Source organism: Symphalangus syndactylus, chromosome 2 (genome assembly GCF_028878055.3).
Source record: "Symphalangus syndactylus isolate Jambi chromosome 2, NHGRI_mSymSyn1-v2.1_pri, whole genome shotgun sequence".
NCBI lineage: Eukaryota > Metazoa > Chordata > Mammalia > Primates > Hylobatidae > Symphalangus > Symphalangus syndactylus.
In genome coordinates this window covers 135,762,510-135,788,192 of record NC_072424.2, presented here as the reverse complement: position 1 = coordinate 135,788,192, position 25,683 = coordinate 135,762,510, and the positions used below count along the sequence as shown (strand labels likewise).

The following is a 25,683-nucleotide window of genomic DNA, read 5'->3' as shown; positions in this document are numbered from 1 at the left end:
GTTAATCAACAGAGGACAGAAGCCCCAACTTATTGGCCTGAGGTGGTTGGGTACAACCTCTGTCAATCAATCAAAGGCTTACTACCAATCAACACAGACATAGGAGCAAACTCTAGGAAGGCAAATGTAAAACAAACAAACAAACAAACATAGCAATAACTGAACTTCCAGGGAGACAGACTTCAGAGTTTTAATCTTAGGCAAGTTACTTAACAAAAAGCAGAAACAACAACCTTCAGGGAGGTAAACTCAGAATCTAGAGCTGCTAAAATATATTCTCAAAAATATCCAGTTTTCTACAAAAAATTAAGAGATATGCAAAGAAATAACAAGATATGACCCATACTGAGAAAAAAACAAGCAGTCAACAGACACTATCTCTGAGTGCCCTCAGATGTTGAATTTGGCAGAAAAAAACAATGTGGCAGATAAAGCAGATTCTATAAGGATTTTCAAAGAACTAAAGGAAGCCTAAAAAATTTAAAAAAATATGACAGAGAATCAACACACAGAGTTTCAACAAGGAGAGAGAAGTTACCAAAAAAGAATCACATGGAAATTCTGGAGTTGAAAGTATAGTAATTGAAATTAAAAATTCACTGCAGATAAGGCTCAACAGAAGATTTAAGGTAGCAGAAGAAAAAAAACACCCAGTGAATTTGAAGATAGATCAACAGAAGTTAACTAACATGAAGAACACAGAGAAAAAAAACAAAACGTAAAATGAACACACCTTAGAATATATCAAGCACACCAAACACTTGTAATGAGAATCCCAGAGGAAGCAGAGTGAGACAAAAAATATTTGAAGAAATAATGGCAGAAAAATTCTCAAATTTGATGGAAAACGAATCTACATTTCCAAGAAGCTCAACAAACCTCAACACAGTCTGTATTTGTAGGATAAATACAAAGAGATTCACAACTAGGTAAGACAGAGTTAAACTACTGAAAGACAAAAACAAAATCTTGAAAGCAGCAAGTGAAAAATGACTGATCATGCATAGTAGAGTGGGCACGTGAGATTAACAGCTGACTTGCTGTCTTGACACAACAGAGCCAGATCAGTATAACTATCCTCTAAAAATAAAGACATAAGCAGATAAATAATGAGAGAATTCACTGATAACAGACCTGCATTAAAAGAAGTATTAAAGGAAGTCCTTCAGGCTAAAAAGAAATTACTAAAGATGGTGACTTGAATCTGCAGAGAGAAATAAGCAGCACCAGAAATGTAAGGATTAATGTAAAAGACTCTATAGATCTATTTTTTTCTAATTTGTTACCTTAGCGAAAGACAAAAGACTGTAGAAAGCAGTAATTACTACACTGTGTTGTTGGATTCACAACATACGGATGTAATATATATAAAAATAACAGCATAAATGAGGGAAGGGAATAAAGCTATATAGGAGAAAAATTTCTATACTTCACTGGACTTAATATTAATCTAAAGTGCACTGTGATGTTAAAAAAGATGCGTATTATATCCCTTAGGGCAACCACTATGAAAATAACTTTAAAAATTTGGTTTAAACAATGAGAAGAATTAAAACAATACACCGTAAAATATTTAACACAAAGGAAAGGCAGTAAAGGAGGAAAAAGCAGCAAACACAGAAAACAAATAACAAAATGGCAAATGTGAATCTAACCATGTCAATAATATATTAAGTACAAATGGCCTAAAAACTGCAATCAAAAGCAGAGACTGTCAGACTTGATAAAAAAGTAAGATCCAACTATCTTGCCTATAAGAGAAACAGCTTAATTTCAAAGACACACATATACTGAAAGTAAACAGATGGGAAAAGATGTACCAAACAGTAACTATAACAGAAACGGAGTGGCTATATTAATATTAGACAAGTACGCTTTAACACAGGAAATCTTACTAGAGACAATGGGGAACAGCTCATGATATGAGTCACTAAATGAGGAAGATATTAAAATTACAAACTGTATATGTCTACCTAACGAGAGACTCAAAATACATAAAACAAAAAGTGACAGAATTAAAAGGAGAGATAGTCCACCAATCATAATGTTAAATTTCAATACCCAATACTCAATAATTGATAGAACTAGAAAGAAAATTGGCAAGGATGTAGAAATCTGAATAACACTATCAACCCAGCCTAACTGACATGAATGAAATGCTCCACCCAGTTGCTACAGACACATACTCTTTTGAAGCACACGTGGAATATTCTCTATGACAGACCATATGCTAGGCCATAAAATAAGTCTCAATAAATGTAAAAGGCCTAAAAATCATGCAAAGTATGTTTTCTGAACATAATAAAACTGGAGGTCAAAAGAAAAAAATTCAGGAAATGGCCAAATAGTTGGAAATTAAACACAGAGTTGGTTCTCTGTATCCACGGGCTCCACATCCATGGATTCAACCAACCTCAGACTGCAAATATTTGAGGGAAAAAAATGTTTCTATAATGAATATGTATGGACTTTTTTCCTTGTTATTCTCAAAACAATACAGTATAACAATGATTTACATAGAATTTATATTGTATTAGGTATTATAACTAATCTAGAGATGACTTAAAATATACGGGAGAATGTGCATAGGTTATATGCAAATACTATACCATATTATATCAGGGACTTGAGCATCCATGGATTTTGGTATCTGTGGGAGGTTCTGGAACCAATTCCCATGGATACTGAGATATAGGTATATTTCTAAATAACCCATGGATCAAATAAGAACTTTTGAGAAAAATTAGAAAATGTTTTGACCTGAATGAACATGAAAACTCAATATAGTAGACTTTATAGAATGCAGCAAAAGCAATGCTTAAAGTTCTTAGCATTTAATTGCCTGTGATAGCAGAAATACCTCAAAACAATAATCTAAGTTTCTATGTTTAAGAAACTAGAAAAAGAATAAATCAAACTCAAACCAAGCAGATGGAGAGAAATGATAAAAGAGCAGAAACAATACAATAGAAAAGAGAAAAATAAAAATCAATAAAACCAAAGAAAAAGAGAGAGGTGACAATGATCAAATCAGAAGTGAAGGCGTAGACCTAACATCTTTAAAGGTACAAAGAAATACTATGAGCAACTCTAAAACTATACCTAACAACTTATATGAAATAAATCAACTCCCTTAAACACCCAAGCTACCAAAGCTCAGCCTGAATAGTTCTATAGCTATGAAGGAAATTAAATTCATAGTTAAAGCCTCCCCAACAAAGAACACTCCAGGTCCAGATGATTTCAGTGGTGAGTTCTATCGAACATTTATAGAACAGTATCAATTCTATATAATCTCTTCCAGAATATAAAAAAGGAGGGAATAGTTCCAAACTCATCCTATGAGACTAGCATTGCCCTGATACTAAAACCAAAGGAATTACAAGAAAACTATAGACCAGTAACCATCGTGAACCAAATCCTCAACCAGATATTATTAGCAAATTTAATCCAGCAATATATAAGAATAATCTATCACCATCGAGTGAGGTTTATTCCAGGCATGTAAGGCTGGTTCAGCAGTGGAAAGCTGATCAATGTGATTTGCTGTATTAATAGCAGAAGAAAAGCCATACAATCACTCGATGGGTACACAAAATACGTGGGACAAAATTCAGCATCTATTCATGAACAAAAACTTTCAGCAACCTAGAATTAGAAGAGAAATTCCTTAACTTGATAAAAGCACATCTAACAAAAAAACTACAGCTAACATCACACTTAATGGTGAAAGACTGAATGCTTTGTCCCTAAGATCAGGAATAAGCCAAAGATGATTGCTCTCACTATTTCTACTCAACAGCATACAGGAAGTCCTAGCAAGTGCAATAAGGCAGAAACAGAAGTAGAAGGCTCATGGATTGGAAAAGATGAAATAAAACTCTCTATTCCAAGCTGACAGGCTTGTCTACATTAAAAAAGAAAAGAGGGCCAGGCGCGGTGGCTCACGCCTGTAATCCCAGCACTTTGGGAGGCTGAGGCGGGTGAATCATGAGGTCAGGAGATCCAGACCATCCTGGCTAACACGGTGAAACCCCATCTCTACTAAAAATATAAAAAATTAGCTGGGCGTGGTGGCGGGCGCCTGTAGTCCCAGCTACTCGGGAGGCTGAGGCAGGAGAATGGCGTGAACCCAGGAGGCGGAGCTTGCAGTGAGCCAAGATAGCGCCACTGCACTCCAGCCTGGGCAACAGAGTGAGACTCCGTCTCAAACAAAAAAAAGAAAAAAGAAAAGAGAAAAAAACCAAATAATCCATACCCACAAAAAAGCTCCTGGAACTATTGAGTGAGTTTAGCAAGGCCACAGATAAAAGGTGGATATACAAAAATCAATCATATCTCTATATGCAATACATAACTAGAAAACAGAAATTTAAAAAACAAATAGTACCATTTACAATACAACTCTCCAATGAAACAATGAAATTCTTACGTATCTTTTTTTTTTTTTTTGACAGAGTCTAACTCTGTCGCCCAGGCTAGAGTACAGTGGTGCAATCTTGGCTCACGGCAACCTCTGCCTCCCGGATTCAAGTGACTCTCCTGCCTCAGCCTCCTGAGTAGCTGGGACTACAGGTGTGTGCCACCACGCCTGGCTAATTTTTGTATTTTTTTTTTTTTTTTTTTTTTTTAGTAGAGATGGGGTTTCGCCATGTTGGCCAGGTTGGTTTCAAACTCCTGACCTCAGGTGATCCACCCACCTCGGCCTCCCAAAGTGCTGAGATTACAGGCATGAGCCACCGTGCCTGGTCTGAAATTCTTACATATAAATCTAACAAAATATATGCAGAATCTGTATGTTGAAGACTACAAACCCCTAATGAAAATCAAATATGATATATATATAGCATATATATATAGCATATATATATGGCATATATATAGCACATATATATAGCATATATATATATATATATATATTTTTTTTTTTTTTTTTTTGAGACAGAGTCTCGCTGTCGCCCAGGCTGGAGTGCAGTGGCGCAATCTCGGCTCACTGCAGGCTCCGCCCTCCGGGGTTCACGCCATTCTCCTGCCTCAGCCTCCTGAGTAGCTGGGACTACAGGCGCCCGCCATCTCGCCCGGCTAATTTTTTGTATTTTTAGTAGAGACGGGGTTTCACTGTGTTAGCCAGGATGGTCTCGATCTCCTGACCTCGTGATCCACCCGCCTCGGCCTCCCAAAGTGCTGGGATTACAGGCGTGAGCCACTGCGCCCGGCCGATATATTTTTATATATGGATTAGAAGATGAGATATCAAGATGTGAAAATTGATCTATAGAATCATTGTGGTTCCAATACAAATTCCAGCATGATTATAAATATCTACAAACTGACATTTAAATTTACAAGGAAAGGCAAAAGAAAAAGAATAGCCAAAACAATCTTGTAAAGGAACCAAGTTGGCGGATTCACGCTACCTGATTTAAAGACTTACCATAAAGCTATACAAGTCAAGACAGTGTAGGACTGGCGAAAAGGATGGACACATAAATCAGTGGAACAGAAAAGAATCCAGAAATAAACCAACAAATATAATCAAATGATTTTTTTTCTCTTACAAACATCTTTCTAATAAATGGAAAACAGATCTGTCTTTCCAAAAGATGGTGTGAGACCCACTGGATATCCCGATGTGAAAAAAAAAAAAATGCACTACTTCTATCACACTGCACACCTTATACAAAAATAACCTCAAAATGCATCAAAGACCTAAATGAAAAGCCTAAAACCTTTAGAAGAAAATGTTGTGAATTGCTCTTAGCCATGACACCTCAAGCACAGTCCATGAAAGAAAAAACTGATATAGTGAACTTCATTAAAATTAAAAGCCTTTGTTATGCAAAAGACACTGTTAAGAAAATAACAAGGCTAGTGTGGTAGCTCATGCCTCTAATCCCAACACTTTGGGAGGCCGAAGTGGGCAGATCGCTTGAGCTCAGGACTTTGAGACCAGCCTGGGCAACAGGGTGAAACCCTGTCTCTACCAAAAATAAAAAAAATTAACAAGAAGTGTTGATGAGAGCCTGTAGTCCCAGCTACTCAGGAGGCTGAGGCTGAAGACTGCTTGAGCCCGGGAGGTCAAGGTTGTAGTGAGCTGAGATGGTGCCACTGCACTCCAGCCTGGGCGATGACAGTGAGACCCTGTCTCCAAAAAAAAAAAGAAAAAGAAAATGACAAGCCAAGCCACAGCTGCGACAAGTTATTTGCAAATCACTTATCTAACAAAGAACTTGTTTCTAGAAAATATATACATATATTTTAAAAATCTCAGGATTCAACAAGAAAACAGACTGATAAAAAATGAGCACAAGATCTGAACAGACGCTTCCGCGCCGAAGATCTATAGGTGGGAAATAAGCACATGAAGAGATGCTCAACCCCACTCGCCAGCAGGAAATGCAAATCAAAACCATGCTGAGATACCACTGCATACCTATCAGACTGGTTAAAATGAGGAAAAACTGACACTATCAAGTGCAGGTAGGGATGTGGAACTACTAATGATACTCTCATATATTGCTGGTGAGGATTCCAAAATGGTATGGCTTCTTTGAAAAACAGTTGGGCAATTTCTTAAACATTAAATATATACTTGCCAAATGACCCAGTCATTTTACTCTTATTTACCCAAGAGGAATGAAAACTTACGTTCATACAAAAACCTGTATGCAAATGTTTATGGCAGCTTTATTCATAATTGCCAAAAGCTGGAAACCCAAATGTCCTTCAATGAGTGAATGGATAAACAAGCTATGGTATATCTAAACACTGGAATACTATTGACCACGAAAAGAACAAACTATTGACACAACAAAATAAATTGCAAATGTGTTATGCTAAATGAAAGCAGTCAGACTTGAAAGACTATACACTGCATGCTTCCATTTATAATGACATTCTAGAAAAGGCAGAATTATGAACACAAAGAACACATCAGCTGTTGCCATGGTTAGGACTAGGGGGATGGGCAGCACGAGGGAACCTGGGGAGGTAACAGAGCTGTTCTGTATCACGAAATGTAGTGGTGGTTGCAAGACTGCCGTGGTAGCTGTCAAAACTCAGAACTGTACACCAAAAAGAGTGAATTTACTGTACCTAAGTTTAAAAATAAAATTTTAAAAATGAAACCTGAACTTTCCTTTAGAAATTATGACTATAAGCCAGGCAATGGTGGCGTGAACCTATAATCCCAGCTACTTGGGAGGCTGAGGTGGGAGGATCACTTGAGTCCAGGAGGTCAAGGCTGCAGTGAGCTATGATTGTGCCACTGCACTCCAGGCTGGGTGACAGAGCGAGACCGTCTCCAAAAATACATACATAAATAAATAAAATATAGATAGTATTATGCACCTACATATCAAAAACTTTTATTACCTAAAAAGTGGACTTGAACAGAACAATGAGTTTAGACACCATCAGTGTACTAAAGCATTGCAAACTTTGCATTTACTAGCAGTAGATTAAGCAGAAACAAAGCCTTGTGCCTTAGCAAAAAGACAATTCACCTCCTGGCTGGAAAGCGTCTGGACCTGGGATGCGATGAACTCCCCATTATGGCCAGGTGAGTTGTACCCAGAGTTCATTATCCAATCACTGGTTGAAACTTGGTGATCCTTATTTTATTCAAAAATTATTCTTGTGAAAATTTTTCTGACATAGCTGGTTTATCCCTAAGCTTATGACTTCAGATGTTATTTTATGCTTGGCAGAATTTTCAGACCAAGTTGCAAATAATTAGAAAAAAAGAGGAACTTTTATTTCCCTGTTTTCCATGAACCTTACTAAGGTTTTCACTAAGTATATGAATATATCAGTTTGGTACCAGGAATAAAACTATATTCATTCAATATTATTTCCATAAAAAAACAAAAATCTCTAAACAAATGTTAACTGTACATTTTTTCATGGATTAATTATTGAGTCCACAGGAATGTCATAGCATCATCTACTAAGCATTCCTTTTTCTTTTCTCCCGTAGTTAAGTGAGAGGGGAGTTCTTATATAATAATGATCTGTGGGCATCCCAGGCAGGAGGCAAACAAGTGAGAGGGGGAAATAGAGCCCTTCTGTGCTGTTCGGCTTCCTTGGCTCATATCCCAGTTAGTGAATCAAAGCTCAACTTTCTTCACACCGAGGGGCTGCTGCTTTCTTGCTGTTCTATGACATTCCCCTCCCTGGCTGCATGCCCGAACTTATTTTTTTTTAAACAAATCTTAGTATGGAAGGAGAACCGTGACTCTCTGAAGCTTTAAAAGAGCACTGAATTATCCGATTCAGAATAAACAACGTATTAAAATCTAAAAGATATGAGAATTTCTTACAAGCCTGAAATAGGCCATTAACCCATGGATTTAAACACTGTGGAGCACACACTGTGCTAACCAAGTTGATAAAGGAGAGTACAAAATTCAAGGAAATAGACTATAATTTTAAATGGCAGAACTGAAGTTTTCATGGAAAGAAATCTGTATTTTTAAAGAGAAAACTGTGATTGAAAGCAATAAGGATGACAAAAAGGAGGTACAGGGAGTATCTGAACTGGGCTGAGGTACAGGGAGTGTCTGAACTGGGTTAGAAGTAGGGGTTCGGTCAGCGCCTCTGGGCGGAAGGCAGCAGCAGCCCACGGCCATCTGGCTGTCACTCCATCGCCTCAGCACCATGAGGGACCACTCAAGTGTCACCCAGGGGACTGGGGAGATGTGTTTATCTACCCAGTAGAGCAGCCCCATTTTCAATTTTGCTATGACAATTTGAAATTTTTGAAATGTGTTCCAAAAAAATCAAAATCAAAATCAAAACTTCTTTTAAAACAAAAGTTTCCATCTCCACAAAACACTTCAGGGAAAAATAAACATAAAACAAAGTAAAATATAATGTTTTAAGGAGAATAATTTACTCATTGTATGAATACTAATTCTAGGGAAAGATCAGTCAGTCTACGTCTTAACAGAAACAGAGTAAGCTGTGGGATCAGATTCAAATTCCTTTTTCAGCAAGAGAGAGGGGAACCTGTTTAATGTCTGTGGATTTCCGTTTCCTCATCTATAAAGTAAAGATGAAAATGACTATCTGTGAGGACAGACGAGAGGCACTCGAGAAGTGTCCAGGAACACGTGGGACAAACTCCACGGCAGTGCTGCCATGTTTCCATCTGGCACTGCCACCTGGCTGTGAAGTCGCAGGCCCTCCCTGAACTGTTTATCTTGACTCTTGCAAGTGCAGTGAGAATTCCACCGCCTCTGGTCTTCCCTGACCTTTGGGGAAAGAACCCTTCCTTCAGCCCTCCATGTTTCTTCTCCCTAGGTTCAGGTGAGCATCTCAGCATCTCTTTCACATCTCTTACAGGCCTCTCTGGCTCTGACCTTTGAACAACTCCTCTCACAATCCACTCCTTTCTATTTTCGCTAGTTCATGTATGTGAACATTTTCTAGCAACATACTAAAACTCTGTCTAACCTTTAAGTCTGTTTCTTCACAACATTTATTTATTTATTTATTTATTCGAGACAGAGTCTCGCTCTGTTGCCTGGGCTGGAGTGAGGTGGTGCAATCTCGGCTCACGGCAACCTCTGCCTCCCAAGTTCATGCCATTCTCCTGCCTCAGCTTCCCTAGGAGCTGAGACTACAGGTGCACGCCACCAAGCCCAGCTAATTTTTTAGTAGAGACAGGGTTTCACGGTGTTAGCCAGGATGGTCTCGATCTCCTGATCTCGTGATCCGCCCGCCTCGGCCTCCCAAAGTGCTGGGATGCCACCGCGCCTGGCACACAACCTTTATTTTAACACACGCATGCTGAGTCCCTCAGTGCCTACATAGAGTAGCAGAGTCTACCCTAGGCTGGAGATTAAAAACAAAAACAATTCCCTGACACAAAAACAAACCCTTTCTACCTGCATACTTACAAGGTGCCCTGTATACTTACAAGGTGCTCTAGTAACAGCATGGGTTACTTACCAAAAGATTCTTGGGGGCGGGGGCGGGGGAGGGGAGGGGAGGGAATGTGGCACTTAAAAAACAAGAGAAGGGAGAGGGTAATAATCAAAATAAATAGAAAATGGTACTTTTAAAAAACAAGAAAAGGGAGAGGGTAATAATCAAAATAAGTAGAAAACCAGGCAGCTTCTTCCTTCATTAACACTTAGCAGTTCTGTGGCTTCTCTGTCCAGTGCTTACTCATCTAATGAAATAATGCAGCTTATCTATATAACCTGTTTGCATCATGTGGGTCATACGTTTTTATTTCCATTTTAGGCTATTTGAATTATTTCTATTTTTTCAGGTGTCATTTTTCACATATTTTAAATGTACACATTTCTTTTGTAGAAAGGGTACAGCAATGAAGACAATGACTGCTGGAATTCAAGACACATACCAAGACCTGTGATTTGCACATTAAACATTCTTGTTAGACGTTTAGGCAACTTCCAGATAGATGTACAACATGCGATGGTTCTCTCTTCACAGCTGTATTTAATTACTGTCTCCAACTCCTGCATCCTGCTGCTCTACAGGATGGAAAATGCCATCACTGACTTACAGGAGGATAATCTGACTGGAGTCTTTCTATTTGTCATCCCGGGTTTAGCATTACACACACTCACCTGTGACTTGTTTGTCTGGAAGAGAAGGGATTGGAATGGCTGACCCAAACTTAACCAGGAGACGCTCATATAACCAGTCAAAGTGCTTATACCTGTGGTTTACAGATCGATTAGTGTTCTACAAAATAAGGGAAAGAGAAAAGGTTACCAATGCCAACTCTAGAAAATGAAGAAAAAAGCTGCAATCAGTGATCCAAACATGATTCTGCTTTTGATAACATGGATACTTACAGTAGGTGTTAGCTGATATTCGATGTAGCTCTTCAGACCATACATTTTGGAGCCTTTCCTGGGATCTGCTACCACACAGTCAAATGTAGAGGTAGGATAAACCCACATTGGGCCATAATCTCCAACCTATGCCAATGTTCCAGAAAGAAGTAATTTTGTTACATGGAAAAATAATAAATACAATCGATGTGAATCAGCAAGTAATTCTTTTCAGAATGAGAAGTCCTTTGGAGGGTCATTCTTGTTCGTCTTTGAAAGGTACATAAATGGTTCAATGGTTTCTGTTCCTGTTAGGTATTATGTTTAAAGACCACACCTGTGGGAAACCCTTCTGCTCCCATGTGGGTAGCTCAGCCCATGGAGAGGAGACACCAGCTTCCCTCTCCCAAGGAGAGTGCTGGTTATAACACAATGTTTCTTTCTAGTCTAGCTGTCTCAAGCTACATGTGATGAAGGACTAGCTTTTAAAATTTTCAAATCTATCACAGACTTAATAGTTTGGTGAAATATAACATTACACATTTTGATTTTTCAACAATGCCAAATTGTCCTCAAGTTTTCTAAATATTCTCATGTTCTGCACCTATCTCATGGTGGATCAGGAACAAGCAGTTTTCAGATGGGCAACTGGTCTGTGGACCATACTTTGAGCAGCATTGTTCTGGTTCATAGAAGCGATTAATTAGATTGGCCAGAGGCTGATAGCCATTGTTTTACTACTGGCGGCAGGGTGGGGGGAGGGGGAGGTACTACGTCTTAAAAGCAAGAACCAGGCTGTTTTTTCCCATGGACTGCTGTGCCTAAGCACAGTGGGGCTGGCTCACTTCCAACCCCCAGGTATCACGCCCACCTGGGCAAGGCTTGCCCAAAGAGGGTAGGCCTCCATTCCTTTCCCACTGGCCTTCTCTTCTGTGACTAGGGCAAAAAGTTCACAAATTCAGGCGAGGCTTACACTAGGCTCACTGGGGTTTTAGCTGTGGTGGGAGGTGAGGAAGGGAAGGCAGCTAAATTCTATGTGGGGGTGTAGAGACCTCGTGTGTAAGTTTTGAGCCTGAGGATCATTTCTGCGAGGCATTGCTAGGTGACAATAGATCTGCTGTCCCAAACCTGGTTTTTTCATCTTATTTAAAACAGCATCCAAGGCCATGGGGGCAGCTGCAGAGGAACCTGGATGCTGGAGCTCATGTACAGTCTTCTGGAACCACTGCCTGAGTCACCAACAGTCTCAAGTTGTTTCTGCCTCATTCATTTCATAAACTTTGATCACAATGACAGATTCCAGAGATTCAGACTGTAGGACAGTAGCTCTTATCAAAACACATTTCAGAGCAACAGAAGTCCTTATTATACTGAGAATGTTATCTACCTTCTTGGCTTGAAAATGAAAAATAATTGAGTTATAATCCAAGAAGAGAATGAAAAAACAAACACATGGACTGTAAAAGGACCACTATTCAGGAAGCAGATTCACTCAGAGATTCATTCAGAGATTCAAGGAGAATGAAATAATTTATGGAACAGGTTTTATTCTTGCAGACTTGAAAAAGTACAGTAAAATGGTAAAAAGAAAATGAGAAAAATCACGCAGATTACGCTAAAGGAAGAGAGATTTGTTTAGGCTGAGACCTCAGAGAGGTAAGGCCAGACAGACATAAAAAGGAAAAAAAGGTATACCCAGTCCCAATTTTTTTTTTAAGAGGAAGATGGGAAAAGCGGATTGGGATATAAAAGTTCAGAGGCTGTTAGGTCAGGAAGGTGACCTACTCCAAGGATAAGAGTAGTTTAAAAAGAGACTAAAATCTCTGAGAACAAATTACTATAACGCCCTCAGAGAGAGCCCAGATCCAAGAAACTGGCTGAAAGCTGCAGAGGAGATGACTTTCAGGAGCTCCCTCAGTGAGTGGGCCGAAAGCGGCAACTGTGCTTGGCTAGGGCCCAATTTCACGGGGCTCTGTTTCATGAGTGGGCAAGGTTACTGCACTTTTAGAGCAAAGAGTTGTGGGCGAGGTTACTGCACTTTTAGAGCAAAGAGTCTCTGCTTTCTCTGGGCCTTCTGAAGACATGGTGGCTTTCCTCAGCTTCTTCCATGTATAGACACCCACAAAGGCAGACCTGCCTACTGGGTGCATGGGTCCAGTTCTACCTAAAACTTGCGGGTCAATGAAAGGCTGGAACCCCTAGCTCTGTACCACTACTGCATGCCTGGGACAAAGTCTCCTTTAAGAATTTGAGGCAGGACGGGCGCAGTGGCTCACGCCTGTAATTCCAGCACTTTGGGAGGCCGATGCGGGCGGATCACAAGGTCAGGAGTTCAAAACCAACCTGGCCAATATGGTGAAACCCTGTCTTTACTAAAAAATACAAAAAAAATTAGCCGGGCATGGTGGTGCATTCCTGTAATCCCAGCTACTCAGGAGGCTGAGGCAGGAGAATTGCTTGAACCCGGGAGGCGGAGGTTGCAGTGAGCTAAGATCGCGCCACTGCACTCCAGCCTGGGTGACAGAGTGAGACTCTGTCTTAAACAAACAAACAAACAAACAAAACTGAGACAGAGCTGTGCACTCTTGATTTTGAGGAGTTTTAAATGTCATGAAAAGAATAATGGTACATGTTCACTTTTTTTTTTTAAGTCCAGAGAAAACAGGAAAAAAAAAATCTTTAATATAACTACTCGGAAGTTAATTATCCCAAATTTGCTTTGAGGGAAAAAGCATAAAAAGGGCTCTTGGTTACAGTTCTTCAGCCTGGAGGCTTCCAAGATTTGGAGTTTTTCAAACATGCAGGCACAAGTAATTAGAGAATCTAATACTATTCCTGCAATTTTATCAAGTCTCCAAAGATTACGGAATAAGACCAGATGTTTCCTCATCCTTGATTGAGTCCAGGGTGAGAACACTCAACACTTCAGGTTCCCAATCTAATTGTTACAGGGTTAGGTCAATAGCATCAGAAGATAGCTACAGTTCTCTTTTCCAGAATTTCATTTGGGAATCTACAACTAAATATCACCTAGACAGAAAATCTATCACCAATCAAAATGTGGAATGAAACCAAAGGGCTTGTGTTACGTTATGCAATAACCAAGTAATTCTAAGACAGATATTCTCAATGATGTCCTTAACTCCCAGCTTCCATTTGGTAGCTCCTTATCTCGACTTGACAGCTGGTTTACTGGAAAAAACACTATTACCAAAAACACTATTACCCATATATCTGAAAGGGCACCTTATTCTGATAACATACATGTACTTTACAAGGGAAGAAACATAAATATTTGAATTGAGTTCATCAGTTAAACATATAGGGCTGGCAGGAAAAGCAGTATGTAAAATACACTTCAAGACACTTTAGAAAAAAATGATCAAAATAGTATGTTTTATGAGTGTTTGTTCAATACTAAAAGTCTGAAAGATAAAGAATAAACAATGACAGGCATTAATTTGTGTTAATTATCTTCAGTACTCCCACGACACTAACATATATTATCAGTTATTTGGGACATTAAATATATTTAAAAATACTTTCCAAAAGATGAATAACTCGCTTAAGGTACAGTATAAGAAAGAGCTTAATCAGAAAGAAAGCAAACAAAAATAAACAAACTTACAATGATGGGAATTTTCTCTTTGGGTTTTGCTAGTTGTTTGGCCAACAAATACTGTTCCGTGCCAGGTTTTGCAAATCCAGGAAATCTAATCATGAATATAAATGTTCGTCAGTCTTAGGTCTTTTCTTGTAAGAATTTTACAACTCTTGTCCACATTTACTTAATTTACCAGTTTTAACCTTGTCCTGTCTTTCGGGTGCACTAGAACTAGGAAACTGTGGTAAATGAAACCTAATGTAATCAGATTGTTCAATGGCCAATTAGGCATTTAATTAAGCTTGATCTGGTAAAGAGAATAATTTGACTCCAGAAGGTGTGATGTTTACGGGCACTCTATTTGCTTGACTGTGTCTGAAACATTCCGTCACCCCAGAGTGAAGGGCAGACCTGAAAAAATGCCCCCTAGTTCCCTGGGGCAGTGAGTAGTGAGCACACCAATCTGAGTTGGCCACGGGGGCAACAGCCACGTGCTGGCATTTCTACATCCAAATTAAAGTTGCCTTTCAATAAGCTCACTCCAGAGGCCACAACTGTCCCAAAGGGGCTGTCCTGCTCATCGGCATATGTGCTCGTTTCTTCCGGAATTGCCTTCAGAAGCAGTTCACGACAGCGGGAAAACAAGCCTCCAAAGTGCAATCACTAAATTTGGCTATGGGCCAGGGGGAAGGCGGGTGTGTGTGTGTGTGTGTGTGTGTCTGTGTGTGTGTGTGTGTGTGAGGGGGGAGGTCACTTAAGACCCAAAAACTTAAATAAACTTGACTAGGCCGGGCGCGGTGGCTCACGCTTGTAATCCCAGCACTTTGGGAGGCCGAGGCGGGCGGATCACAAGGTCAGGAGATCGAGACCATGGTGAAACCCCGTCTCTACTAAAAATACAAAAAAAATTAGCTGGGCGTGGTGGCGGGCGCCTGTAGTCCCAGCTACTCGGAGAGGCTGAGGCAGGAGAATGGTGTGAACCCGGGAGGCGGAGCTTGCAGTGAGCCGAGATCGCGCCACTGCACTCCAGCCTGGGCGACAGAGCGAGACTCCGTCTCAAAAAAAATAAAAATAAAAATATAATAATAAAAAAATAAACTTGACTACTTCCAGAAATCACATCTATACCCAAAGGACATTTCTGAAATTGGAGGACAGCTAGAACATAGCCATCTGAAGTGCTACTGAAAAAGACAAGATTAATTTGGGTTTTAGAATTTTTCTTTTAGTAAACAGAAGAAAAGGAAGTAAAATATCTACAATGGGAAAAGGAATCTTATTGCTATGAAGTTCCAGTCGCATTGCTTCTACTTTCATTCATGTGCCAAGCCAAAGGCCAGTGGGATGCTCTCAGGGGCCCGTGTCTTCTTTCCCTGCATTCTTGACTGACTTCCCTTGAGTCTCCCTTCTCTAGACATTCCTTTAAAACACAGCTTATACAAGAGACCAGAGGTGTCCTGCAGCTGGATGGCGTGGGGTTTGAATTCTGACTCTAACACTTAGGTAGCCTTAGGGGCTGAAATCTCCTTGTGGAAGAATGAGACCAGAATGACCTACCTTCTGAGGTGATAAGGGAATTAAAGATTTATGTAAAGAGCCTAGTATGTACTCAGTACATTTCAGTCATTGGCAATTAAGTCATCCTCTCTTTGGAAGTACTCCCTGCAGCCTCAGGTAGAGTCTTCTTCGGCATTTTGAGCATATTTTGTGATTCCATTCATCACACCTGATTGCCGCTATCCATTTACCTATTACAGCAGCCAGAGGGACTTAGAGGAAGCATTTGTGTTTTCAGAACCTGGAGGAGTTTTGGGAGCATGCTGAATGCTTAGTGAATTAACAGGCTAACCTGGAGCACTTTTATTTATTAATAAATTAATTTTTTTAATTTATTTTTTGAGACAGAGTCTCACTCTGTCACCAGGCTGGAGTACAGTGGCGCGATCCTGGCTCACTGTAACCTCCACCTCCTGGTTCAAGCGATTCTCCTGCCTCAGTCTCCAAGTAGCTGGGACTACAGGCATGCTTCTGTGGGGATTATATATCATGACAACTCCTTGACCAGCTTGTAAGCATTTCACTTTTTGGGCACTGTTATGGACTACAGAAAAATTTGAGGACAGCAAACAGCAATGTATTAATTATTTCAGCATCATCAAGATGTCTTTTTTTTTTTTTTTTTTTTTTTTTTTTGAGACAGAGTCTCTCTGTGTTGCCCAGACTGGAGTGCAGTGGCGCCATCTCGGCTCACTGCAACCTCTGCCTCCCGGGTTCAACCGATTCTCCTGCCTCAGCCTTCCAAGCAGCTAGGATTACAGGCACGCCACCACACCCAGCTAATTTTTTATATTTTTGGTACAGATTGAGGTTTCACCATGTTGGCCAGGCTGGTCTCGAATTCCTGACCTTGTGATCTGCCTACCTCGGCCTCCCAAAGTGCTGGGATTACAGACATGAGCCACTACACCCGGCCCAAGATGAATTCTTACAGTGCTCAAGTGTATTTAATTTCAGATCTCTTTTTCTAGTATAAGATATATGTTCCATGACTAGAATACAGCTGTCATAGAAAATGGATTAATTGCTGAAAAAGTGTTAATACTTAAAAACATTTTTTATAATTGTTTTACGTTTAAGTGACTCATTTATACAGTTTAGTTAAATACAAATACACAGGGTTTTAAACTGTTCACAGCACTACAGAGAGACAGAGATGCCTCAGAGGCACAGGTTCAAGTTAGGACTGCTTTAACATGGTTTCAGCCTGGAATGGTATTTTAGAGCAGAAAGAATTCTTAAAGCCAACCTCCTTGCTTTCGAGATGAAGAAACTGAGTTTCCAACGGGTCATGAAACTTGCCTATAAGCAAATTAGAGAGCAAGTGTGGAGCAGAGGAGAGCACCAAAAACCAGAGTCTAATTAAACTAAAGAGCTTCTGCACAGCAAAAGAAACTACCATCAGAGTGAACAGGCAAACTACAGAATGGGAGAAAATTTTTGCAACCTACTTATCTGACAAAGGGCTAATATCCAGAATCTACAATGAACTCAAACAAATTTACAAGAAAAAAACAACCCCATCAAAAAGTGGGTGAAGGACATGAACAGACACTTCTCAAAAGACATTTATGCAGCCAAAAAACACATGAAAAAATGCTCATCATCACTGGCCAGCAGAGAAATGCAAATCAAAACCACAATGAGACACCATCTCACACCAGTTAGAATGGCCATCATTAAAAAGTCAGGAAACAACAGGTCCTGGAGAGGATGTGCAGAAATAGGAACACTTTTACACTGTTGGTGGGACTGTAAACTAGTTCAACCATTGTGGAAGACAGTGTGACGATTCCTCAGGGATCTAGAACTAGAAATACCATTTGACCCAGCCATCCCATTACTGGGTATATACCCAAAGGACTATAAATCATGCTGCTATAAAGACACATGCACACGTATGTTTATTGCGGCACTATTCACAATAGCAAAGAGTTGGAACTAACCCAAATGTCCAACAACGATAGACTGGATTAAGAAAATGTGGCACATATACACCATGGAATACTATGCAGCAATAAAAAATGATGAGTTCATGTCCTTTGTAGGGACATGGATGAAACTGGAAAACATCATTCTCAGTAAACTATCTCAAGGACAAAAAAACCAAACACCATATGTTCTCACTCATAGGTGGGAATTGAACAATGAGAACTCATGGACACAGGAAGGGGAACATCACACTCCGGGGACTGTTGCGGGGTGGGGGGAGGGGGGAGGGACAGCATTAGGAGATATACCTAATGCTAAATGACGAGTTAATGGGTGCAGCAAAACAACATGGCACATGGATACATATGTAACAAACCTGCACATTGTGCACATGTACCCTAAAACCTAAAGTATAATAATTAAAAAAAAAAAACAAAAACCAGAGTCAGAGACCCCCAGGCATGAGCTGGAACCTCACTCATCAGCCATGAAAACGTGGCCACTCATTGTTCTCAGTCTCTGCTTCCTTTGTTTTCAAAATGGGGCTAATTTATATGAATTTTCAATATACTTTATATTCACACTTAAAGAACAGCTGACAATGATGCACATCACTACTGACAATGACTGAAAACTTCAAATTTGACTCTGAAACAAGACACAGTTGACTAACAAGGCAGAGAATTATTCATTTTATTATGCATGCAATTGAGCAGGAAAATATATAATGGAAGAAACTGGGTAAGAGGCAGCAAAAGTGTGCAGTCAAAAGAGAACTCATTCAATCACTGAAGCTATTTAAATATACTTTGGAGAACTTGTAGGACTTATTAAACTAGATCTAGACCTAGATCTTGATGTCTAAATATTATGTCAAATGTTATGTTTTTAATTTTTCCAGACACAGATTAACATTCTTTGATATCTGCTTTGAATCATGGAATTGGAATATTGGGAAAAAGTATTAGTAATTTCAAAAAATAAACTAAACATAACTGCTGGAAGAAGAGTACTTGAAAATTCTGATGGAAGTCATAAATTATTAATATATCTTCTTCAAGCTACACTGGCATAAACTACAGCCTTATTTAGGTCTCTCCAAAGAATCCTACAGTGCTATGTCCACAGTCACTGGTGCCCACATGCCTTCCTGTTAAGTAGGGTATCTACAAGTACTGTTAAAAACTTTATTTTTTTTTAGCTAGGTGTGGTGGCTCAAGCCTGTAATCCCAGCACTTTGGGAGGTAGAGGCGGGCGGATCACTTGAGACCAGGAGCTTGAGACCAGCCTGGCCAACGTGGTAAAACCTCATCTCTACTAAAAATACAAAAATTAGCTGGGCACGGTGGCACACGTTTGTAATCCCAGCTACTCAGGTGGCTGAGGCATGAGAATCGCTTGAACCCGGGAGGTGGGGGTTGCAGTGAGCCAAGATCGCACCACTGCACTTCAGCCTGGGTGACAGAGCGAGACGCCTGTCTCAAAACAAAAAAATAAAACACAACACTTTTTTTTTTTGTTTTAAATCTAAGAGAAACCTAAGCTAAAACAAAGCTCTTGACCACGTTTTTAGGCGCAGGAGCTGAAACACGTGCTTTGGCGCCTGAGGGCCTGGCTTCCTGATTGGAACACTTGGATGCATCTCTCTGGGCATCAGTTTGCCTGCAGTAAAACAAGGGTTTTATGTACCACAAAGGGATATGAGGGCTACATGCGAATGATACAAACCACTCTGCACCATGCCTGGCACATGGCAAGTGATTAACAAAATAGTAAAACATTTAAAAGAGAGTTGTTATTATTATTCTCTTTAGTTTTCCTGTGACATTAGCAATGAAACCTTAATATGTCATAAATTGATAAAGGTAGAAGTAATGAAAACAATTTGGGAAATCATTAAAGAAAATAAATATTTTACTTATTAACCTTGTAAATCAAAAATCCTTTTTTTTTTTTTTTTTTTTAAGTAAACTTCTCAGTTAAGATCCAAATAAAAATAACTGAATCATATCCAAAACTTAGGAGATCACTGGAAAGGGAAAAAGCCAGCTGCCTCTTGGTAGGGTATATACTTTGTATGAATGTATGCTTCTACCACGGACCTGGTTCCCCGGCTCCCCTTTAAACTTACTTGTTAAGGGGAATTTTCATAGATGAGGAACTAGCACGACTGTTTCCTCGCTGAGTGCCGCCTGCATCAGCTGACTCTGAATCCTTAAAGTAGGAAGAGGATTTGGGCCCATCCCAGTCTTCATCCCAGTCATCATCATCACCAGTTGCTAGAGGTGAAAATGGAAGATCATCAGTTAAAAAAAAAAAAAAAAGACCAAAATAAAAATGAAATTACTTAATTTTCTGACAGTAACTACCTACTGGGCAAATCAATTTTTTTTGATGGAGAAAAGGGTATAGTATAAGAGTATAATATGGATGTTAAGAGTAAAGGCTGTGTAGTCCATTTTAAGGCTTGAATTACAGATTCTTTTAGTGCAAAAGACAAATCAGAAGCAACTTAAAGAGGGCTGTCAGATTAATTTTTAATTTTTGACACGGGCACTGAGATGACACAATGGAGAAAGGGCAGTCTCTTTAATAAGTCGTGCTGGGAAAACCAGGTATCTACATGCAAAAGAATAAAACTGGACCTTGTCTTACACCACACACAAAAATCAACTTAAAATAGATTACAGACCTAAATGGAAGACCTGAAACCACACAATTCCTAGAAGGAAACACAGGGGAAAAGCTCCTTGGCACTGGCCTTGGCAATTGTTTTTTTGAGTATCACACCAAAAGTACAGGCAACAAAGTCAAAAATAACAGGCAGGACTACATGGAACTAAAAAGCTTCTGAACAGCAAAGGAAACAATCAAAATGAAAAGGTAGCCTATGGGCTGGTGTAGGGAGACCCCCTGAAACTATTGCTATGGAATAAAAGATGAAATGTTCCTGATTATCGTAAATACAAAACTGCATGCAGGATTGTGTAAAGACAACGCCAGGTTGGACTGCCAGAACAAGCCAACAGCGCGTGATGTGCTTCCCCCTGGAGAGACTCTGAATGGGTGTGCAGTCAGGGAGGTTTCACATCACCAAGATTTCTATCCCAGAAAAGCAGATGTTCATAGCTCTGGGAATGGAATGTGACCCTTGTGGAGAGCCTATAAACGGACACATGGGGGGTGCCGTCCATATGGATAAGATAGGGCTATAAACGCCCTCATCTTGCCACGGCTCTTCTAGGCCTCTTTAGGGTTAAGGCATACTCCCTTCTGAGAATTTCTGGTCTAACAGGTTGTCTAGCTTCACATCCTGTTTCTATGGATTGTTTGTAACCAGCTTTTGCTGCAACTGTTACTGCTGATTACCATCTTGCTAATCATAGGTTATGGAAAGACTGTGTTTCTGTTTTAAGGCTGTTAGAAATTACTGATGCACACACTATATTGTAAATTCTTATCCCTGTATACTGTACTTCTGCATACAGATGTTATGTTAAAGAATTACTTCATCCCCATGTGACCATCTCACCTCATAATCAAATGACCCTAAATCCCTCACTAACCTACCCCTACCCTCACTAAACTTAATAATAAATGCTTGTATATCCAGTGCATTGTTGGCACTGCAGGACCAGAAGGTGGTGACCCCCCGGTCCCAGCTTTTGCTATTTTGTGTGTGTCTATTATTTCTCAACCTGCCGATCCGCCTGGGAACAAAAAGAGAACCCCGTTGCATTGCGGGCTGCTGGCCAGATCCCGCAATAGGCTGGGAGAAAATATTTGCAAGCCATGTATCTGATAACCTGTTAATATTCAAAACATATAAGGAACTCGCACAATTCAATAGCAAAAAAAAAAAAAAAGCTCAATTAAAAAATGGACAAAGGACCCAAATTGACATTTTTCCAAAGAAGACCAAAAAATGGCCAAGAGGTATATGAAAATGCACTCAACATCACACACAAAGAAAAATACCACATGATCTTATTTACATGTGGAACTTTTAACAAGTCTTTAAAAAAATCTAAAAAACTTATAGAAGCAGAGAGTAGAAAGGTGGTTACCGGGGCAGGGAGAGGGGGAACTAGGGAGACGTAGGTCAAAGGTACAAAGTTGCAGTCATGTAGGACAAGTGCAGAGATCTCATGTAACGCACATGGACTACAGTTAATGATATCGCATTATACATGGGAAACCTGCTGAGGGAGATTTTAGGTGCTCTTACCACACCCACACACCCACACGCACACACTTGCACATATACACGCACGTGCACACACACACATGCACTTAGGTAACCATGTGAGGTGAGGGATATGTTAAGCGCTTGGCTGTAGTAATGATTTCAGTATACATGTGTATATTACAACATCACTCTGTATACCTCAAATATAATTTTTTTTTTGAGACGGAGTCTCGCTTTGTTGGCCAGGCTGGAGTGCAGTGGCACAATCTTGGCTCCCTGGAAGCTCCGCCTCCCGGGTTCATGCCATTCTCCTGCCTCAGCTTCCCGAGTAGCTGGGACTACAGGCGCCCGCCACCACACTCGGCTAATTTTTTTTCTATTTTTAGTAGAGATGGGGTTTCACCGTGTTAGCCAGGATGGCCTCGATCTCCTGACCTCGTGATCCGCCTGCCTCGGCCTCCCAAAGTGCTGGGATTACAGGTGTGAAAATATAGATAATTTTTTTAAAGGGCTGTCAGTCCACATCACTTCAGATAAATGCAGACTGTAAGAATCTTAAGTGGTACACAGTAGAAAAGACTTCTAGAGGCCTAGACACTGATAAATCTAGTGTTTTACATTTACAAATAAGCAGAATACTCTTTAATTCTAGAGGCTTGGGGAGGACGAAAGGGACGACAGATCTTTGAAAAGCAGCTGTTTAACACTAATAATAAAGGGGAGAGAAGGGCAACAAGGGGGACATTAAAAAGACCGGGTTAGGGTGTGGGAGAAAAAAGGAAAGAGAAAAAGATGAAAGTGAAGAAGTAATTAAGCAGCATCGGTAGCTACTATTCTGACAATAATCCTCGTGTCACATAGGGTGCTGTCGGCTCTCCTCCTTCTCCTTCCTCCCCCACTCTAATGGCCTAAGTGTCCTTTAGTGTCAGGCCCTAAGAGTGCCATTATGGAGAAGCCGAGAGACAAATGCCAAATGGGGAGAAGAACAAACTATGAGAAGGATGTGGGCCAAGTGACTAGAGAGCCAGACACCAGGAGTCTCCCAGTGCTTCTACCCAGCCCACACCCCTGGTCCTGCTGACAGGCAGCTCCTGTCTACGACTGCCAGCCTTGAGCCAGGACCTGCACCCTTCTTTGGGCTTACGAGTGAGGTCCTTGCTGTTTAGAACAGACATTCAATTCTTGGCCCAATGTGCTTACAGAGGAGACAGGGTTCAGGGATTGTTAAAAAAATAATGGGAGACTATCTTCTTATTTAATTTCAGATCAGACATAAATACCCTTAATTCCGGAATTACTTCCCATTCCATACATTTCTCTTCTGCCTCAGTATTTCATTCATAGCCTAGTCAAACAGGAAGTTAAAACAGTGAATGCAGAGGTCTTAAACCAGCAGGATGAGCCACATCCCATCCACATACACGTTTCTGGCTCAAGATTTTAAAACAAACGTGTTAGCTGCTGAGATGTTAAAATGAGAAGGTGACAAATAACCAAGGCTTCTCATCTCTCTGCAGATGTGGAGATCAGAACGTGGGCTCAGCTTTCCTGCAAATGCAGCGATCCACGGGCGACAGCAGGGGCCCCCAGCCTTCTGCAGCCTCCACCGCCCATTCTGCTTTTACTTTACCAACCCAGCGTTTGAATCTGTGACTTCACAGAGACAAGTAAGACTGAACTAAAGTTAATGATCATCTACATTTGGATCCAGGTTTGCTACTAGTGAATAAGGGCAACTGCGAGCAATTCTTTTGAATAAAATCTATTTTCAACTCAATGACCCAGAGTGGTATTGTGAGGTAAGAAATAGCTATCTGGTCTGTGTCCCCAGTTCCCAGCACGGGGCTCCTAAAACTCTTGTAACTTCCTGAATGTTAGGTGTGCAAGGTGCATCTTTTGTTCTGATATTTGGTCTCTGACCCTGGCTCCTCACACAGACCTCCTAACCCTTGGAATTTCCCCGGTGGTAGGAGCATCTTTTATTCGAATGAGGTGACTCCTGGTGGGATGGGGGCTGGTCAACAGAAGGACCAAGCCAGGATTAGAAGCTTGGAACTTCCAGCTCCATCTCCCACTCTCTGGGAAGAAAAGCGGGGCCAGAGGTTGAGTTAATAGTCAATCATGCCAGCCAGGTATGGTGGCTCACGCCTGTAATACCAGCACTTTCGGAGGCTGAGGCAGGCGGATCACCTGAGGTCAGGTGTTTGAGACCAGCCTGGCCAACATGGTGAAACCTTGCCTCTACTAAAAATACAAAAAATCAGCCTGGTGTGGTGGTGGGCACCTGTAATCCCAGCTACTCAGGAGGCTGAGGCAAGAGAATCACTTGAACCTGGGAGGCAGAGGTTGCAGTGAGCCGAGATTGTGCCACTGCACTCCAGCCTGGGCAAAGAGAGCGAAACTCTGTCTCAAAGAATAATAATGATAATAATCGATCATGCCTATGTGATGAAACTGCCATAAAAATCCTTGAGCTACAGGAAAAGAGATTCTGGGGTGCTGAACATGTAGGGGCACCTGGGGCAGGGGGGCATGGAAGCTCTGCGTCCCTTCCCCATGCCTCGCCCTATGCATCTCTTCATCTGGCTCTTTATTTGCATCCTATAAATTGTGCTTTGTAATAAACTGACAGTAGTAAGTAAAGTGTTTCCCCGAGTTCTGTGAGCCGCTCCAGCAGATTAATTGAACCCAAGGTGGGGGTGGTGGGAACGCCCTTGATCTGACTACAGGTAGACGGTGTCATGACTGTAGGACACTCAGTTGGCTTCTGCTGCACAGCTGCTTGGTGGGTGGGGCAATCCTCCCTTCCCATGCTGTGGTCACAAAACTGTTCTGTGTTGTGCTGAGTGTGGGAACAGCAAAAACAGTTTGGTCTTCCCTGTCTCTCCCACTCAGCCATGGGCGGGCGGGGCGGGACCTCACACCCCTCTCCTCACCTGGTCCTTGGTAGGCCTGGGGGTGGCCGAAGGCAGCGTCCCAGTTGTTGGGAGTGTTTGTGTTTCTTTGGGCTCCAGCCCCCTCTGGCTGGGCCCCCCAGCCTTCTGAGCTTTCCCAGTTCCCAGATTTGGAGGCACTCCAGGCTGACCAGGGGTCATTGCCACTGCCAACCTATTGAGAGGGGTAAAAAGAAGGAGAATTTTTGTGACTTCTGGAAACCATGACTCAATTCAATAATGAACTGACATAAATGAATACAACAGGAGTGCTAAAAAAAATGTTAATAGAAATGTATTCAAAACAACTTTACATACATAATATTTTGATTTCCAAACATGTAGGAAAGCACAAAAGGTAGCATCAACATAATTTTACTGATATGAACACATTTTGCCATATTTGCTTAGGAACTTTGAAAACAGCAACAAAGAAACTATTAGACGCAGCTAGCGCCCTACCTTTCTTTCTCTCCAGAAGTAACCACTACTTTTCTGAACCTGTATTCATTCCCATGTGTGTTTTCATACTTCACCTGCACATGAACATTCACAAACAGCTGTTTCATATTTTCAAAACTGACCTAAAGGATGGCATACTGTATGTATCTCTTTGCAAGTTTTCTTTTTCCCACTCAACATTATGTTTCTGAGATT

At 40.7% G+C, this 25,683-nt stretch overlaps 1 protein-coding gene across 4 annotated transcripts in view; it reads right to left on the bottom strand.

The window, feature by feature from the left end:
• The window catches only part of SNX9 (sorting nexin 9), a 168,906-nt gene that overhangs the window by 24,435 nt on the left and 118,788 nt on the right, over window positions 1-25,683 (bottom strand). For all 4 annotated transcript variants that reach the window (XM_063632700.1, XM_055268043.2, XM_055268051.2 and 1 more), the window contains 5 exons: window positions 25,030-25,201; window positions 20,036-20,183; window positions 14,440-14,524; window positions 10,833-10,958; window positions 10,602-10,719 (listed from right to left, as the gene is read on the bottom strand). In XM_063632700.1, the coding sequence (XP_063488770.1) occupies window positions 10,602-10,719; window positions 10,833-10,958; window positions 14,440-14,524; window positions 20,036-20,183; window positions 25,030-25,201 (649 nt within the window). The remainder of the gene's footprint in view (window positions 1-10,601; window positions 10,720-10,832; window positions 10,959-14,439; window positions 14,525-20,035; window positions 20,184-25,029; window positions 25,202-25,683) is intronic.